Raw genomic sequence first — 17,873 nt, forward strand, 5'->3', positions numbered from 1 at the left:
TACTACAGTATATTGGTGATGTACTACAGTATATTAGTGATGTACTACAGTATATTGGTGATGTACTACAGTATATTGGTGATGTACTACAGTATATTGGTGATGTACTACAGTATATTAGTGATGTACTACAGTATATTAGTGATGTACTACAGTATATTGGTGATGTACTACAGTATATTAGTGATGTACTACAGTATATTGTACTACAGTGATGTACTACATATATATATTAGTGATGTACTACAGTATATTGGTGATGTACTACAGTATATTGGTGATGTACTACAGTATATTGGTGATGTACTACAGTATATTGGTGATGTACTACAGTATATTAGTGATGTACTACAGTATATTGGTGATGTACTACAGTATATTGGTGATGTACTACAGTATATTAGTGATGTACTACAGTATATTGGTGATGTACTACAGTATATTAGTGATGTACTACATAGCTACATTACATGATACATGATGTGAAACAGTACAGTAGTTCTCCCAGACTAGGTGTCCAGGTGCTAGGTTCCTTCCTCTACCTGTACAGACACTATGTTGGAGCCTGGTGTATTGGGCAGTGCCATCCAGTCAGGCAGGTTCATACTGTTATCACTGTTGGCACGCAGGAAGGGGTGAGGGTGGGGCAGCGCCAGGGTGCGCGGTGCACTCTCTCGCCTCTGAGGGGCGTATTTGGGAGACTCAAGAAAAGGTACTGAGAGAGTGTGATAAGGAAAGAGAGAGAGAGAAAAAAAGACAGACAGAGAGGTTTAAACTAGTCATGTTTAGTTCACTTGCAGCACTCATTCAGATAGCAGGGACAGGAAATATCCCAGTTTGATTGGCACGCATACAAAATAATGTAATAAATATAATGTGTGTACGCACAACGTTGTTTTTAAAGAAACACATGTTTCTTTAAATGCCGAACCACTCTCACATACTGTCACATACGTTCATAGAGCATGAACTCCTAGACACAGACACAGTTCAGAACGTACCTACATATGTGTCCCGGTGGTTTTTGATAATCTCTCCTAGTTCAAAATGGCCGGACATGACAGCCACCTGAAACACAGACGCTAGCAGTGTAAGGGACAGTTCTCACAGCACCCTCCACACACACACACACACACACACACACACACACACACACACACACACACACACACACACACACACACACACACACACACACACACACACACACACACACTAGCAGTGTGAGGGACAGTTCTCACAGCACCCTCCACACACACACACACACACACACACACACACACACACACACACACACACACACACACACACACACACACACACACACACACACACACACACACACTAGCAGTGTAAGGGACAGTTCTCACAGCACCCACACACACACACACACACACACACACACACACACACACACACACACACACACACACACACACACACACACACACACACACACACACACACACACACACACACACACACACACACACACACAACACACTAGCAGTGTAAGGACAGTTCTCACAGGACCCTCCACACACACACACACACACACACACACACACACACACACACACACACACACACACACACACACACACAAACACTAGCAGTGTAAGGGACAGTTCTCACAGCACCCTCCACACACACTATGCACATATTCCTTGTCTCAGCTGGCCTTTTGTAAGGAGCACAGAGTATGAGAACCCAGCTCAAGGGGTCAGACAGAATTGTCCCACCGTGGACCCTCGTACACGTCACAGAACAATATCACTAACACTGGTACATCTCATCCAATAGCATTTTCTGCTTTAGTAACTTCATCACACACAACCCTATCCAAGCAATGTACATACAAATACATCATTCCATTAGCCCAGCCATGTATTGTATAATCACCTGAAATGGGTTCTGCCCACTGTTATTCTTTGTGTCTTTATTGGCTCCCCTGTAAAGTAGAATTCGTGCACAGCTGTCCTGTATGGCCAAAATACATGTCAATCAATTAGCAGCGAATAACTGTAATACTGGATTACAAAACTACAAAGTCATCTTTATTTGATGTTTGTTTATGACACTACTAGAGAGCACTACCTTGTTGTATAAAGCACAAACGTGCAAGGCAGTGTTTCCTGAGGCATTCTGGGAAGTGGAGTCTGCCCCGTAAAAAAGAAGGTGCTCCAGATGCTGGGCGTTGCCATTCTGACAGGCCTGGGATCAGAGCAGAGTGAGCACAGAGAGAGAGAGGTGGGGGGACAGAGAGGTGTGGGGACAGAGAGGTGTGGGGACAGAGAGCGGGAAAGGTGGGGAGAAATAGAGAGATGGGGGGTAGAGAGAGTGAGAGAGAGCGAGAGAAAGAGAGAGGGAGAGAGGTGGGGAAAGAGAAATAGAAAGAGAGAGAGGGGCGGTGATCAGGCGATCAGAGGTAAAGAAAAGAAAAGAGGGGGGGTTATACATTGTCAAAAAGAGAGAGAGAAACAGGAACAACACACACATCAGAAAACAGCGAGAATACACACTTGCCGAGCCATTCACACATAGATACGCACATAGATACACAACAACAACGCTCAACGACAACAGCACAAATACACACAGACATAATGATGAAAGGATGAAAAGAATGTTGAAATGGAGGGGAAGTTAGTACAGTACCTGTGTGTCTCCAGGGTTCTATCTGCTGTCCTCTTCATACCTGAGCTATGGAGTGACAGGGGGATGAGAGACGGGCCTCATCATGGGTTAGAGGGGACAGGGAGGTGAGAGACGGGCCTCATCATGGGTTAGAGGGTACAGGGAGATGAGAGACGGGCCTCATCATAGGTTAGAGGGCACAGGGGGGTGAGAGACGGCCTCATCATGGGTTAGAGGGTACAGGGAGATGAGAGACGGGCCTCATCATGGGTTAGAGGGTACAGGGAGATGAGAGACGGGCCTCATCATGGGTTAGAGGGTACAGGGAGATGAGAGACGGGCCTCATCATGGGTTAGAGGGTAAAGGGGGATGAGAGACGGGCCTCATCATGGGTTAGACGGTACAGGGAGATGAGAGATGGGCCTCATCATGGGTTAGAGGGTACAGGGAGATGAGAGACGGGCCTCATCATGGGTTAGAGGGTAAATGTGGATGAGAGACGGGCCTCATCATGGGTTAGAGGGTAAATGTGGATGAGAGACGGGCCTCATCATGGGAAGAGGGGACAGGGAGATGAGAGATGGGCCTCATCATGGGTTAGAGGGTACAGGGAGATGAGAGATGGGCCTCATCATGGGTTAGAGGGTACAGGGAGATGAGAGACGGGCCTCATCATGGGTTAGAGGGTACAGGGAGATGAGAGACGGGCCTCATCATGGGTTAGAGGGTACAGGGGGGTGAGAGACGGCCTCATCATGGGTTAGAGGGTACAGGGAGGTGAGAGACGGGCCTCATCATGGGTTAGAGGGTACAGGGAGATGAGAGACTGGCCTCATCATGGGTTAGAGGGTACAGGGAGATGAGAGACGGGCCTCATCATGGGTTAGAGGGTACAGGGAGATGAGATTCGGGCCTCATCATGGGTTAGAGGGTACAGGGAGATGAGAGACGGCCTCATCATGGGTTAGAAGGTACAGGGGGGTGAGAGACGGGCCTCATCATGGGTTAGACGGTACAGGGGGGTGAGAGACGGCCTCATCATGGGTTAGAGGGTACAGGGGGGTGAGAGACGGCCTCATCATGGGTTAAAGGGACAGGGAGGTGAGAGATGGGCCTCATCATGGGTTAGAGGGTACAGGGAGGTGAGAGATGGGCCTCATCATGGGTTAGAGTGTACAGGGGGGTGAGAGACGGGCCTCATCATGGGTTAGAGGGTACAGGGAGGTGAGAGATGGCCTCATCATGGGTTAGAGGGTACAGGGAGGTGAGAGACGGGCCTCATCATGGGTTAGAGGGTACAGGGGGGTGAAAGACGGCCTCATCATGGGTTAGAGGGTACAGCGAGGTGAGAGACGGCCTCATCATGGGTTAGAGGGTACAGGGAGGTGAGAGATGGCCTCATCATGGGTTAGAGGGTACAGGGAGGTGAGAGACGGGCCTCATCATGGGTTAGAGGGTACAGGGGGGTGAGAGACGGCCTCATCATGGGTCAGAGGGTACAGGGAGGTGAGAGACGGCCTCATCATGGGTTAGAGGGTACAGGGAGGTGAGAGACGGCCTCATCATGGGTTAGAGGGTACAGGGAGATGAGAGACGGGCCTCATCATGGGTTAGAGGGTACAGGGAGGTGAGATACGGGCCTCATCATGGGTTAGAGGGTACAGGGAGGTGAGAGACGGGCCTCATCATGGGTTAGAGGGTACAGGGAGGTGAGAGACGGGCCTCATCATGGGTTAGAGGGTACAGGGAGATGAGAGACGGGCCTCATCATGGGTTAGAGGGTACAGGGAGGTGAGAGACGGCCTCATCATGGGTTAGAGGGTACAGGGAGGTGAGAGACGGGCCTCATCATGGGTTAGAGGGTACAGGGAGGTGAGAGACGGGCCTCGTCATGGGTTAGAGGGTACAGGGAGATGATAGACGGCCTCATCATGGGTTAGACGGTACAGGGGGTGAGAGACGGCCTCATCATGGGTTAGACGGTACAGGGGGTGAGAGACGGCCTCATCATGGGTTAGAGGGTACAGGGAGATGAGAGACGGCCTCATCATGGGTTAGACGGTACAGGGGGGTGAGAGACGGGCCTCATCATGGGTTAGAGGGTACAGGGGTGAGAGACGGGCCTCATCATGGGTTAGAGGGTACAGGGGGTGAGAGACGGCCTCATCATAGGTTAGAAGGTACAGGGAGGTGAGAGACGGCCTCATCATGGGTTAGAGGGTACAGGGAGGTGAGAGACGGGCCTCATCATGGGTTAGAGGGTACAGGGAGGTGAGAGACGGCCTCATCATGGGTTAGAGGGTACAGGGAGGTGAGAGACGGGCCTCATCATGGGTTAGAGGGTACAGGGAGGTGAGAGACGGGCCTCATCATGGGTTAGAGGGTACAGGGAGGTGAGAGATGGGCCTCATCATGGGTTAGAGGGTACAGGGAGGTGAGAGATGGGCCTCATCATGGGTTAGAGGGTACAGGGGGGTGAGAGACGGGCCTCATCATGGGTTAGAGGGTACAGGGAGGTGAGAGATGGCCTCATCATGGGTTAGAGGGTACAGGGAGGTGAGAGACGGGCCTCATCATGGGTTAGAGGGTACAGGGGGGTGAAAGACGGCCTCATCATGGGTTAGAGGGTACAGCGAGGTGAGAGACGGCCTCATCATGGGTTAGAGGGTACAGGGAGGTGAGAGATGGCCTCATCATGGGTTAGAGGGTACAGGGAGGTGAGAGACGGGCCTCATCATGGGTTAGAGGGTACAGGGGGGTGAGAGACGGCCTCATCATGGGTTAGAGGGTACAGGGAGATGAGAGACGGGCCTCATCATGGGTTAGAGGGTACAGGGAGGTGAGAGACGGGCCTCATCATGGGTTAGAGGGTACAGGGGGGTGAAAGACGGCCTCATCATGGGTTAGAGGGTACAGCGAGGTGAGAGACGGCCTCATCATGGGTTAGAGGGTACAGGGAGGTGAGATACGGGCCTCATCATGGGTTAGAGGGTACAGGGAGGTGAGAGACGGGCCTCATCATGGGTTAGAGGGTACAGGGAGGTGAGAGACGGGCCTCATCATGGGTTAGAGGGTACAGGGAGATGAGAGACGGGCCTCATCATGGGTTAGAGGGTACAGGGAGGTGAGAGACGGCCTCATCATGGGTTAGAGGGTACAGGGAGGTGAGAGACGGGCCTCATCATGGGTTAGAGGGTACAGGGAGATGAGAGACGGGCCTCGTCATGGGTTAGAGGGTACAGGGAGATGAGAGACGGCCTCATCATGGGTTAGACGGTACAGGGGGGTGAGAGACGGCCTCATCATGGGTTAGACGGTACAGGGGGTGAGAGACGGCCTCATCATGGGTTAGAGGGTACAGGGAGATGAGAGACGGGCCTCATCATGGGTTAGACGGTACAGGGGGGTGAGAGACGGGCCTCATCATGGGTTAGAGGGTACAGGGGGGTGAGAGACGGGCCTCATCATGGGTTAGAGGGTACAGGGGGGTGAGAGACGGCCTCATCATAGGTTAGAAGGTACGGGGAGGTGAGAGACGGCCTCATCATGGGTTAGAGGGTACAGGGAGGTGAGAGACGGCCTCATCATGGGTTAGAGGGTACAGGGAGGTGAGAGACGGCCTCATCATGGGTTAGAGGGTACAGGGAGGTGAGAGACGGGCCTCATCATGGGTTAGAGGGTACAGGGGGGTGAGAGACGGCCTCATCATGGGTCAGAGGGTACAGGGAGGTGAGAGACGGCCTCATCATGGGTTAGAGGGTACAGGGAGGTGAGAGACGGCCTCATCATGGGTTAGAGGGTACAGGGAGATGAGAGACGGGCCTCATCATGGGTTAGAGGGTACAGGGAGGTGAGATACGGGCCTCATCATGGGTTAGAGGGTACAGGGAGGTGAGAGACGGGCCTCATCATGGGTTAGAGGGTACAGGGAGGTGAGAGACGGGCCTCATCATGGGTTAGAGGGTACAGGGAGATGAGAGACGGGCCTCATCATGGGTTAGAGGGTACAGGGAGGTGAGAGACGGCCTCATCATGGGTTAGAGGGTACAGGGGGGTGAGAGACGGCCTCATCATGGGTTAGAGGGTACAGGGAGGTGAGAGACGGGCCTCATCATGGGTTAGAGGGTACAGGGAGATGAGAGACGGGCCTCGTCATGGGTTAGAGGGTACAGGGAGATGAGAGACGGCCTCATCATGGGTTAGACGGTACAGGGGGGTGAGAGACGGGCCTCATCATGGGTTAGAGGGTACAGGGGGGTGAGAGACGGCCTCATCATGGGTTAGAGGGTACAGGGAGATGAGAGATGGCCTCATCATGGGTTAGACGGTACAGGGGGGTGAGAGACGGCCTCATCATGGGTTAGAGGGTACAGGGAGATGAGAGACGGGCCTCATCATGGGTTAGACGGTACAGGGGGGTGAGAGACGGGCCTCATCATGGGTTAGAGGGTACAGGGGGTGAGAGACGGGCCTCATCATGGGTTAGAGGGTACAGGGGGGTGAGAGACGGCCTCATCATAGGTTAGAAGGTACAGGGAGGTGAGAGACGGCCTCATCATGGGTTAGAGGGTACAGGGAGGTGAGAGACGGCCTCATCATGGGTTAGAGGGTACAGGGAGATGAGAGACGGGCCTCATCATGGGTTAGAGGGTACAGGGAGGTGAGAGACGGGCCTCATCATGGGTTAGAGGGTACAGGGAGGTGAGAGACGGCCTCATCATGGGTTAGAGGGTACAGGGAGATGAGAGACGGGCCTCATCATGGGTTAGAGGGTACAGGGAGGTGAGAGACGGGCCTCATCATGGGTTAGAGGGTACAGGGAGGTGAGAGACGGGCCTCATCATGGGTTAGAGGGTACAGGGAGGTGAGAGACGGGCCTCATCATGGGTTAGAGGGTACAGGGAGATGAGAGATGGGCCTCATCATGGGTTAGAGGGTACGGGGAGTTGAGAGACGGCCTCATCATGGGTTAGAGGGTACAGGGGGGTGAGAGACGGCCTCATCATGGGTTAGAGGGTACAGGGAGGTGAGAGACGGGCCTCATCATGGGTTAGAAGGTACAGGGAGATGAGAGACGGGTCTCGTCATGGGTTAGAGGGTACAGGGAGATGAGAGACGGCCTCATCATGGGTTAGAGGGTACAGGGGGGTGAGAGACGGGCCTCATCATGGGTTAGAGGGTACAGGGGGGTGAGAGACGGCCTCATCATAGGTTAGAAGGTACAGGGAGATGAGAGACGGCCTCATCATGGGTTAGAGGGTACAGGGGGGTGAGAGACGGCCTCATCATGGGTTAGAGGGTACAGGGGGGTGAGAGACGGCCTCATCATGGGTTAGAGGGTACAGGGGGATGAGAGACGGCCTCATCATGGGTTAGAGGGTACAGGGGGGTGAGAGACGGCCTCATCATGGGTTAGAGGGTACAGGGAGGTGAGAGACGGCCTCATCATGGGTTAGAGGGTACAGGGGGGTGAGAGATGGGCCTCATCATGGGTTAGAGGGTACAGGGGGGTGAGAGATGGACCTCATCATGGGTTAGAGGGTACAGGGAGATGAGAGACGGCCTCATCATGGGTTGGAGGGTAAATGTGGATGAGAGACGGGCCTCATCATGGGTTAGAGGGTACAGGGAGATGAGAGACGGCCTCATCATGGGTTGGAGGGTAAATGTGGATGAGAGACGGGCCTCATCATGGGTTAGAAGGTACATGGAGATGAGAGACAGGCCTCATCATGGGTTAGAGGGTACAGGGGGGTGAGAGATGGGCCTCATCATGGGTTAGAGGGTACAGGGAGATGAGAGACGGCCTCATCATGGGTTGGAGGGTAAATGTGGATGAGAGACGGGCCTCATCATGGGTTAGAAGGTACATGGAGATGAGAGACAGGCCTCATCATGGGTTAGAGGGTACAGGGAGGTGAGAGATGGGCCTCATCATGGGTTAGAGGGTACAGGGGGGTGAGAGACGGCCTCATCATGGGTTAGAAGGTACAGGGAGATGAGAGATGGGCCTCATCATGGGTTAGAGGGTACAGGGGGGTGAGAGACGGGCCTCATCATGGGAAGAGGGGACAGGGAGATGAGAGATGGGCCTCATCATGGGTTAGAGGGTACAGGGAGATGAGAGATGGGCCTCATCATGGGTTAGAGGGTACAGGGTGGTGAGTAGTAGGAGAGACTCATCAGGGTAAGGGAGGCGTACCATGACATGAATGGATAACATAAATATAGAGATGACATTTACACACTGACATTAACACAAATACACACACACACACACAAACCTATATACACACAAACACCGTGAAATGCTAATGGACATTGACACTTGAACACAGACTAAACCCCACAGAAACACACACCTACACACACCTACACCTCAACCTACCTGGTGTGTCTCATCCCAGCCGTTCTCGTCCCTGACGCCCAGCTTGGCGCGGTGGTGGAGCAGGGTCTCACAGCAGGAGGTGTCGCCTCCTGTCAGCACAGTGTGGTAGAGCGGAGTCAGCCCCCGCCGGTCCTTATAGTCTGGAGACGCACCCAGAGACAGCAAGGTCTATAGGGACACACCAGGTAGACACACATACTTACACTCTTAGAAAAAAAGGTGCTATCTAGAACCTAAAAGGTTTCTTCGGCTGTCCCCGTAGGAGAACCCTCTAAATAACCCTTTTGGTTCCAGATAGAACCCGTTTGAATCCCTTGTAGCACCCTTTCCAAAGAGTGTTCTACATGGAACCCAAAAGGGTTCTCCTATGGGGACAGCCCAAAAAAACTTTTGGAACCCTTTTTTCTAAGAGTGTATTAAACAATTAGCTGAATATCACTATAACATATGCGATATCATTATAAGAACATCATGACTGTATCTCAATACAAGACACTATGCACAGTGGATCCATACATGCTCCTTTAATCCATGGATGTGAGTGTAAGGAGGTGTGTGTGTGTGTGTGTTTACCAGCAAGGCTGTGTGGCAGTGGCTGCGGACAGCCTTGTGTAGAGGTGTGAGTCCGTCCTTGGACCTGAAATCAAGATGAGCCCCTCCCAGCACCAGCCCCCGTATGGCCTCCCCTCCCCCCGGCTCACATTGCACCGCCAACGTCAGGGGGGTTTCTACAGAGGAGAGAGAGAGATGGAGCAATGGAGTGACGGAGGGGCTCATATATTTAATCAGGCAGACAGGAGTGGGGCCATGGAGTTATGACATGAACATCAAGCATCATGTCACTCTAGTCTACTGTAGTAGTACGGTATCCCTTATCTGATAGTGGCAGATGTAGAGCTCTCTGCTGCCCCCTGGTGTTGCCAGGTGGAAGTGCACTTCACACTCCCAGCGACAGCAGGCTCTGTTGTGTGAGAGGACTGTTGCAGCACACCCAAAACTGCTAACAGTAGCTGCCTGTCTCCCACCTCGTTATATTATCTGGCTCTTAAATGAGACACAAACTAACTGTCTACTTTGCTTATTATAATCATATTTAAGTGTTAGATAGAGCTTTGGGTAAGTGTGATTCAGAGTTGGAGAGAGTATTGGGGGTTTTCAGGTCGAGGTTACAGAGGACAGCCATTAGCCATAGCTCCCACAGCTATCTTGGCTGTTAGCTAATTCAACTTGGATATGAACAGTTTGCTAGCTAGATGACAGGTTGTATGGCTGAAGGGTCTGGAAATGATCTCTAGGATGCTAAATATACAGTGGCCATATGCCCCACAAATGTTATGGGTCACTAAGAAGGATTTCAGACAGACAGACAGACAGACAGACAGACAGACAGACAGACAGACAGACAGACAGACAGACAGACAGACAGACAGACAGACAGACAGACCGACTAAATGGCTGATTGGTGCTAACTGACTGAGGAGAGGTCACCCTGGCAGCGGACAACATCTGACAGCGTCTCACCTCCCGTGTCAGGGTCCTGGTAGTTGGGGTCAAGCCCTTTGTCCAAGAACTTGGCCATCTTGTCCACAGAGCCACTTTGGATATAGTCCATGAACTTCTTCAGACTGGCCTATGAGATGCATGAGGGGATAGAGAGAGATGAGGGGACTGCAGAACCTAAAAGTGTTCTTTGGCTGTCCCCATAGGAGAACCCTTTGAAGAACCCTACCTGGAACCAAGAAGGGTTCTCCAATAGGGAATGCCGAAGAACCATTTGGAACACTTTTTTCTAAGAGTGTGCCAGCACTGCGTTCCACAGAGAGCAGAGTTGACACATTAATACTGGAGTTGTCTGCCACACAAAGCACAGCACAGCTAACAGTGGAGGGCTGCCCCAAGGGCCTGTAACTGCAGACAGACAGTGTGCAGTCCCACTCACACACACACACAAGGCGTGTACACACACTGACACGCAAAGAGTGCACACACCCACGCATAAGTATGCACACACATACACCTTCATACTGCACCAATGCATGCTACACACACTTACACCTACAATTCACACTGTGCCACACCCTTTGAAACAGACCACCAGTACCTTAGTGTGCAGTTTAGCCAGCTGTTTCTCATCTAGATTGGTCTGTTTGTACACTCTGGTCTTGTAACGAAACTAGAGAGAGAGAGACAGAGAGAGACAGAGACAGAGAGAGAGAGAGAGAGAGAGAGAGAGAGAGAGAGAGAGAGAGAGAGAGAGAGAGAGAGAGAGACAGACAGACAGACAGACAGACAGACAGACAGACAGACAGACAAACAGACAGACAGAGACAGACAGACAGACAGACAGACAGACAGACAGACAGACAGACAGACAGACAGACAGACAGACAGACAGACAGACAGACAGACAGACAGAGAGAGAGAGAGGAGAGAGAGTTAAATCCTGACTAGAAGGCCTTTTGTCCTCAATTCTCTCAGCTTTTGGCCTAGATCCACATGATGGAGCCTGCAGATGTATTGCAAAATGATGCTTTATCAAGTTTACCCATAACTTCCATCCTTCTCCTCGTCCTCCTCTCTCAACGAAAAAATATAAAAAGAAAGAAACGGCACAGGTTTACACTAGTTTCCAGCCACAGAGTGAGAGTAGCCCACAGAGTAACCTTACAGAGTAACCCACAGAGTGAGAGTAGCCCACAGAGTAACCTTACAGAGTAACCCACAGAGTGAGAGTAGCCCACAGAGTAACCTTACAGAGTAACCCATAGAGTGAGAGTAGCCCACAGAGTAACCGTACAGAGTAACCCACAGAGTGAGAGTAGCCCACAGAGTAACCTTACAGAGTAACCCACAGAGTGAGAGTAACCTTACAGAGTAACCCACAGAGTAACCTTACAGAGTAACCCACGAGTGAGAGTAACACACAGAGTGAGAATAACCCACAGAGTAACCTTACAGAGTAACCCACAGAGTAACCGTGCAGGGTAACCCACAAAGTGAGAGTAACCCACAGAGTGAGAGTAACCATACAGAGTAACCCACAGACTGAGGGTAACCCACAGAGTAACCTTACAGGGCAACCCACAGAGTGAGAGTAACCTTACAGAGTAACCCACAGAGTAAGAGTAACCCACAGAGTAACCCACAGAGTAACCTTACAGAGTAACCCACAGAGTGAGAATAACACACAGAGTAACCTTACAGAGTAACCCACAGAGTGAGAATAACCCACAGAGTAACCTTACAGAGTAACCCACAGAGTAACCGTGCAGGGTAACCCACAAAGTGAGAGTAACCCACAGAGTAACCATACAAAATAACCCACAAAGTGAGAGTAACCCACAGAGTAACCCACAGAGCGAGAGTAACCCACAGAGTAAACTTAGAGTGAGAGTAGCCCACAGAGTAACCTTACAGAGTAACCCACAGAGTGAGAGTAGACCGAAGAGTAACCTTACAGAGTAACCCATAGAGTGAGAGTAGCCCACAGAGTAACCTTACAGAGTAACGCACAGAGTGAGAGTAGCCCACAGAGTAACCTTACAGAGTAACCCACAGAGTGAGAGTAACCTTACAGAGTAACCCTACAGAGTAACCCACAGAGTGAGAGTAACCTTACAGAGTAACCTTACAGAGTAACCCACAGAGTAACCGTGCAGAGTAACCCACAAAGTGAGAGTAACCCACAGAGTGAGAGTAACCCACAGAGTAACCTTACAGGGCAACCCACAGAGTGAGAGTAACCTTACAGAGTAACCCACAGAGTAACCCACAGAGTAAGAGTAACCCACAGAGTAACCCACAGAGTAACCTTACAGAGTAACCCACAGAGTGAGAATAACACACAGAGTAACCTTACAGAGTAACCCACAGAGTGAGAATAACCCACAGAGTAACCTTACAGAGTAACCCACAGAGTAACCGTGCAGGGTAACCCACAAAGTGAGAGTAACCCACAGAGTAACCATACAAAATAACCCACAAAGTGAGAGTAACCCACAGAGTAACCCACAGAGCGAGAGTAACCCACAGAGTAAACTTACAGAGTGAGAGTAGCCCACAGAGTAACCTTACAGAGTAACCCACAGAGTGAGAGTAGCCCGAAGAGTAACCTTACAGAGTAACCCATAGAGTAACCTTACAGAGAAACCCAGAGTGAGAGTAACCCACAGAGTGAGAGTAACCATACAGAGTAACCCACAGTGTGAGAGTAGCCCACAGAGTAACCTTACAGAGTAACCCACAGAGTGAGAGTAACCCACAGAGTAACCTTACAGAGTAACCCACAGAGTGAGAGTAACCTTACAGAGTAACCCACAGAGTGAGAGTAACCTTACAGGGTAACCCACAGAGTGAGAGTAACCTTACAGAGTAACCCACAGAGTGAGAGACGCCCAAAGAGTAACCTTACAGAGTAACCCACAGAGCGAGAGTAACCCACAGAGTAACCCATAGAGTAACCTTACAGAGAAACCCAGAGTGAGAGTAACCCACAGAGTGAGAGTAACCATACAGATTAACCCACAGAGTGAGAGTAGCCCACAGAGTAACCTTACAGAGTAACCCACAGAGTCAGAGTAGCCCACAGAGTAACCCACAGAATAACCTTACAGAGTAACCCACAGAGTAACCTTACAGAGTAACCCACAGAGTAACCTTACAGAGAAACCCACAGAGTGAGAGTAGCCCTACAGAGTAACCCACAGAATAACCTTACAGAGTAACCCACAGAGTGAGAGTAACCTTACATAGTAACCCACAGAGTAACCTTACAGAGTAACCCATAGAGTGAGAGTAACCGTACAGAGTAACCCACCGAGTGAGAGTAACCCACAGAGTAATCTTACAGAGTAACCTACAGAGTGAGAGTAACCTTACAGAGTAACCCACAGAGTAACCAACAGAGTGAGAGTAACCTTTACAGAGTAACCCATAGAGTGAGAGTAACCTTACAGAGTAACCCACAGAGTGAGAGTAACCCACATAGTAACCTTACAGAGTAACCCACAGATTGAGAGTAACCGTACTGAGTAACCCAGAGTGAGAGTAACCTTACAGAGTAACCCACAGAGTAACCTTACAGAGTAGCCCACAGAGTAACCTTACAGAGTAGCCCTCATAGTAACTTTACAGAGTAACCTTACAGAGTAACCCACAGAGTGAGAGTAACCTTACAGAGTAACCTTACATAGTAACCTTACAGAGTAACCTTACAGAGTAACCCACTGAGTAAGAGTAATCTTACATAGTAACCTTACAGAGTAACCTTACAGAGTAACCCACAGAGTGAGAGTAACCTTACAGTGTAACCTTACATCCAGGCTGTATATACCTCCAGATATGGTACCCCCTTCTCAAAGGATTGTGGGTACTCTCTCAGCATCTTCTCCTCCTCCAGGAACTTGGCGTCATGGCCTTCGGTGGCTGGTTGGAACAAGCCGTAGTTCAACACATCCCGCAACGAATCGGTCAGAGAACATAGCACCTGCTGCTTGGCCTTCCAAACGGTTGCATCCGGGTTGAACCGCAAACACTTCTGCAGAGGAGACGGGGAGAGAAGGGGAGAGGGAGAGAGGGGAGAGGGAGAGGGAGGGGAGAGGGAGAGGGAGAGAGAGAAGAGAGAGGGTTCAATAGTGGTGCTTATAGAGAAGAGATAGAGGGGTGGAGAGAGGGGGGGTAGTTGGGGTTTAAATGAAAACACTAAACAAGAAAAGTGCGGAAAAGGAAAGCATTGAACTGTAAAGTAGAAAAGTAACAGCAATTTAACAGTCTAGACTGAGGGAAGGGTCCTGGTGCAGTATTAGTGTGTCTGTCAGAAGTGGAGAACTGCTCCTCGCTGCAGTACTGCTGTCATTACCATTCTGAACCACTAGGGAGAGACATTGTGAGTCCACCACAGGGACCAGTGATGTGTATGGTTTTATACAGTAAGGAGATATGAATGGCTGATTGTACTGTCTCCTCTGACCAGTGAGCTCCTGTATGGTGAGATGAATAGAATGTTTGATTGTGCTGTATCATATAGGCGCAGTGAGCATTAGACTTAATGTCCTTTTATGGACAGATCCACATCTGTTTCTGTAGATCATGAATCAAACAGTCTTCCTCTCTTTCTCTCTCTCTCTCTGGTGTGAGTCTGGGCTGAGGCTGAGGTAGAGCAGGCTATTCCCCTGACCTTGAAGCAGCTGTGTGATTGGTCCTTCTGGAGAGCAGCTGGATCTCTCGCTTGCAGCTTCTGCATGCATGGATGTACGCTCCACGGCTCAATACATCTCACTAACGTGTTTAACTCTCGCTTTCTGTCTTAATCTGTCCCTCACTGACTGTCTCACACACTCTCTCTGTCTGTCTGGTGTCATGACGTTGGCCTGGGGGTAGGTTTATGACAGTCATAAATACCTCTTCCCCCCTTTTTCCTCTCTCTACCCTACTGATGTTACATTTACAACCCCTTGGTTAACATAGAGATTCTGGGAACATCAGAAGGTGGGGGGAAATTAACTATATTCTGGTAATCCGACCAACTGAACATATGCGGTGGTACTTAATGAATGATGTCAGTTCGGTTGTCATCTGAGACATTCTCATCAAAGATGACATAAACTCTACAGTGGAAAGTCTACACATCAGAGTTATCGAATTCACATGGAATTGTTGTTCAATTTAAATGTTTGATAATGAAATTATTTGTGATAGGTTGAAATATGATTTTAGCTTCTAAAATGTGAGAATTGGGTTTTCATAAGGTAGGGCTCTGCTCAATCAGTGGCCCGCCCCTGTGAAGAGTCATGGGTTATAAAACTTTTCAGACACACCCTTCTCGCTCCACTATATAAAGCCTTGGCGACAATATAACCTCCTGTTCCGAGGATGTGAGGACGACGGTCCGATGTCAGAATGGTTCAGATAAAAACTATAGAACGAAGCCAACATCAGCGTGAACTTTGGTTGCGAATGGTATGAACTTTGAACTCTTATTCACTACAGAAGTGATACCTCCTAGCCGTTGAGTTAGCAACAGCAGCTGCAAACGAAGGTTAGGAAGGAACAGACAGAGTGTCCCGTCACTCACACAACGACGTTACTACAGCGTATCCAATTGACCACCAGAGACATTCTTCAAAGGACTCGGTTTGACAACACGGCCTTCCATCTACCAACCTACCGAAGCGCAGCTCAGAGTAAATATTTATTGCATTTTACTTTTACAAATGGGCGGTAATTTAGAATGCATAAGATACTGTATTTACGATAGCACAGCTTCTTCCTCTGTTACTTAGTCTTCCCGCTCTTTCACTCAAACTGAGCCCCTTTTCTTTTGTGTAACAAGCTGTCATATCTGTTCCGCCCGCCAGGGACGTTTTCCTTTATGACGTAATTTGTAATCAAGTTATGATTAATTATGTGTATGTGTAATTCTGTGTGATTAGTTAGGTATTTAGGAAATAAATAATTAAACCCAATTTTGTATTGCTGATTCAACTTGTTAGCCAGGGTTCGTGAAGATAACCAAGAATTTACAACTTTCAGATGAGACTGAATTAAGGTGACGATTAATATTGACTGCTATTCATGTAAAATATTACTAGGTCTTTAAGAGTTTATTCGGAAGATAACAGCTCCAAAAACATTATTTCGTGGTGCCCAACTCTCTAGTTAATTACATTTACATGATTAGCTCAATCAGGTGATATTAATTACGGATAAATGATTCTATAGAATAGCATGTCATATCACTTAACCCGGCATAGTCAAAGACACGACACTGGCTGTGTGTGTGTGTGTGTGTGTGTGTGTGTGTGTGTGTGTGTGTGTGTGTGTGTGTGTGTGTGTGTGTGTGTGTGTGTGTGTGTGTGTGTGTGTGTGTGTGTGTGTGTGTGTGTGTGTGTGTGAGTTTGAAGGAGGGAGGGAGAGAATGAGAATGGAATACTGTGCAGAGGTGTAAAATGTCTCTCTCCCTCTCTTTTATTCAGTCTGGGTTTGTGCACAGCCAACCGAATCACTATGGCAACCAGTTCATTAGTGGAGCAAGCTCCTTGTTGCCATAGAGACATCCCTGTGTTCCCTTGGAGATGGGGAACTATGGGATAAAGTGAGAGAGTGCCTGTGTGTATGTGTGTTTTACAGTGAGACGGAGAACAAGAGGTGGAGTCAGGGGGAGGAAAGGGTTTATGTATAAGAGAGGGAGCGAGGGAGGGATATAGAGAGGGAGGGAGGGAGTGAGAGAGAAAGAGAGATGGAGAAAGAGAGACATTGAAAGGGAGAGTAAAAGAGAGAGGATGAGTAGGTGTGTCAGCATGCAATAGATCGTTTCTTACACACACGCTGACATACTGCACCAACATGTACATTCAATTACACACTAGAATTAACACTCAGTCCCTTCAAAAAACACACACGCAAACAGAATGCAAGCTAGGGAAGCTAAATATAATCTGAGATCATTGAGGAGGAGGAGAAAGTTTATCAATACAACATAATGCATGAAGAATATTCCCATAATCACCATCATTATTGTTTCAATTATTATGACACTCTTTATATAATTACTGTAAATCTGCTTTTACATTTTTTAAATGTTTTATTAACCCATTCACCACCTTCTTCAGAGGACACGTCTTCTTTGTTTTTACAGCTTTTCTACTTCATATACAGTGGGGCAAAAAGTATTTAGTCAGCCACCAATTGTGCAAGTTCTCCCACTTAAAAAGATGAGAGAGGCCTGGAATTTTAATCATAGGTACACTTCAACTATGACAGACGAAATGAGAAGAAAAAAAATCCAGAAAATCACATTGTAGGATTTTTAATGAATTTATTTGCTTCTGAGTCTGACTGGTTCTGACA

The 17,873-nt window shown here is 49.1% G+C and overlaps 1 protein-coding gene across 1 annotated transcript in view; it reads right to left on the minus strand.

Annotated features, from left to right (window-relative positions):
• The window catches only part of LOC127930072 (SH3 and multiple ankyrin repeat domains protein 1-like), a 117,999-nt gene that overhangs the window by 36,367 nt on the left and 63,759 nt on the right, over nucleotides 1-17,873 (minus strand). The window contains exons 3-11 of the mRNA XM_052519171.1: nucleotides 14,359-14,562; nucleotides 11,128-11,199; nucleotides 10,548-10,656; nucleotides 9,600-9,754; nucleotides 9,027-9,194; nucleotides 2,098-2,214; nucleotides 1,903-1,980; nucleotides 1,002-1,068; nucleotides 543-715 (exon numbers count right to left, since the gene is read on the minus strand). Of these exons, the coding sequence (XP_052375131.1) occupies nucleotides 543-715; nucleotides 1,002-1,068; nucleotides 1,903-1,980; nucleotides 2,098-2,214; nucleotides 9,027-9,194; nucleotides 9,600-9,754; nucleotides 10,548-10,656; nucleotides 11,128-11,199; nucleotides 14,359-14,562 (1,143 nt within the window). The remainder of the gene's footprint in view (nucleotides 1-542; nucleotides 716-1,001; nucleotides 1,069-1,902; nucleotides 1,981-2,097; nucleotides 2,215-9,026; nucleotides 9,195-9,599; nucleotides 9,755-10,547; nucleotides 10,657-11,127; nucleotides 11,200-14,358; nucleotides 14,563-17,873) is intronic.

This window comes from Oncorhynchus keta, chromosome 5, assembly GCF_023373465.1.
Source record: "Oncorhynchus keta strain PuntledgeMale-10-30-2019 chromosome 5, Oket_V2, whole genome shotgun sequence".
Lineage (NCBI taxonomy): Eukaryota > Metazoa > Chordata > Actinopteri > Salmoniformes > Salmonidae > Oncorhynchus > Oncorhynchus keta.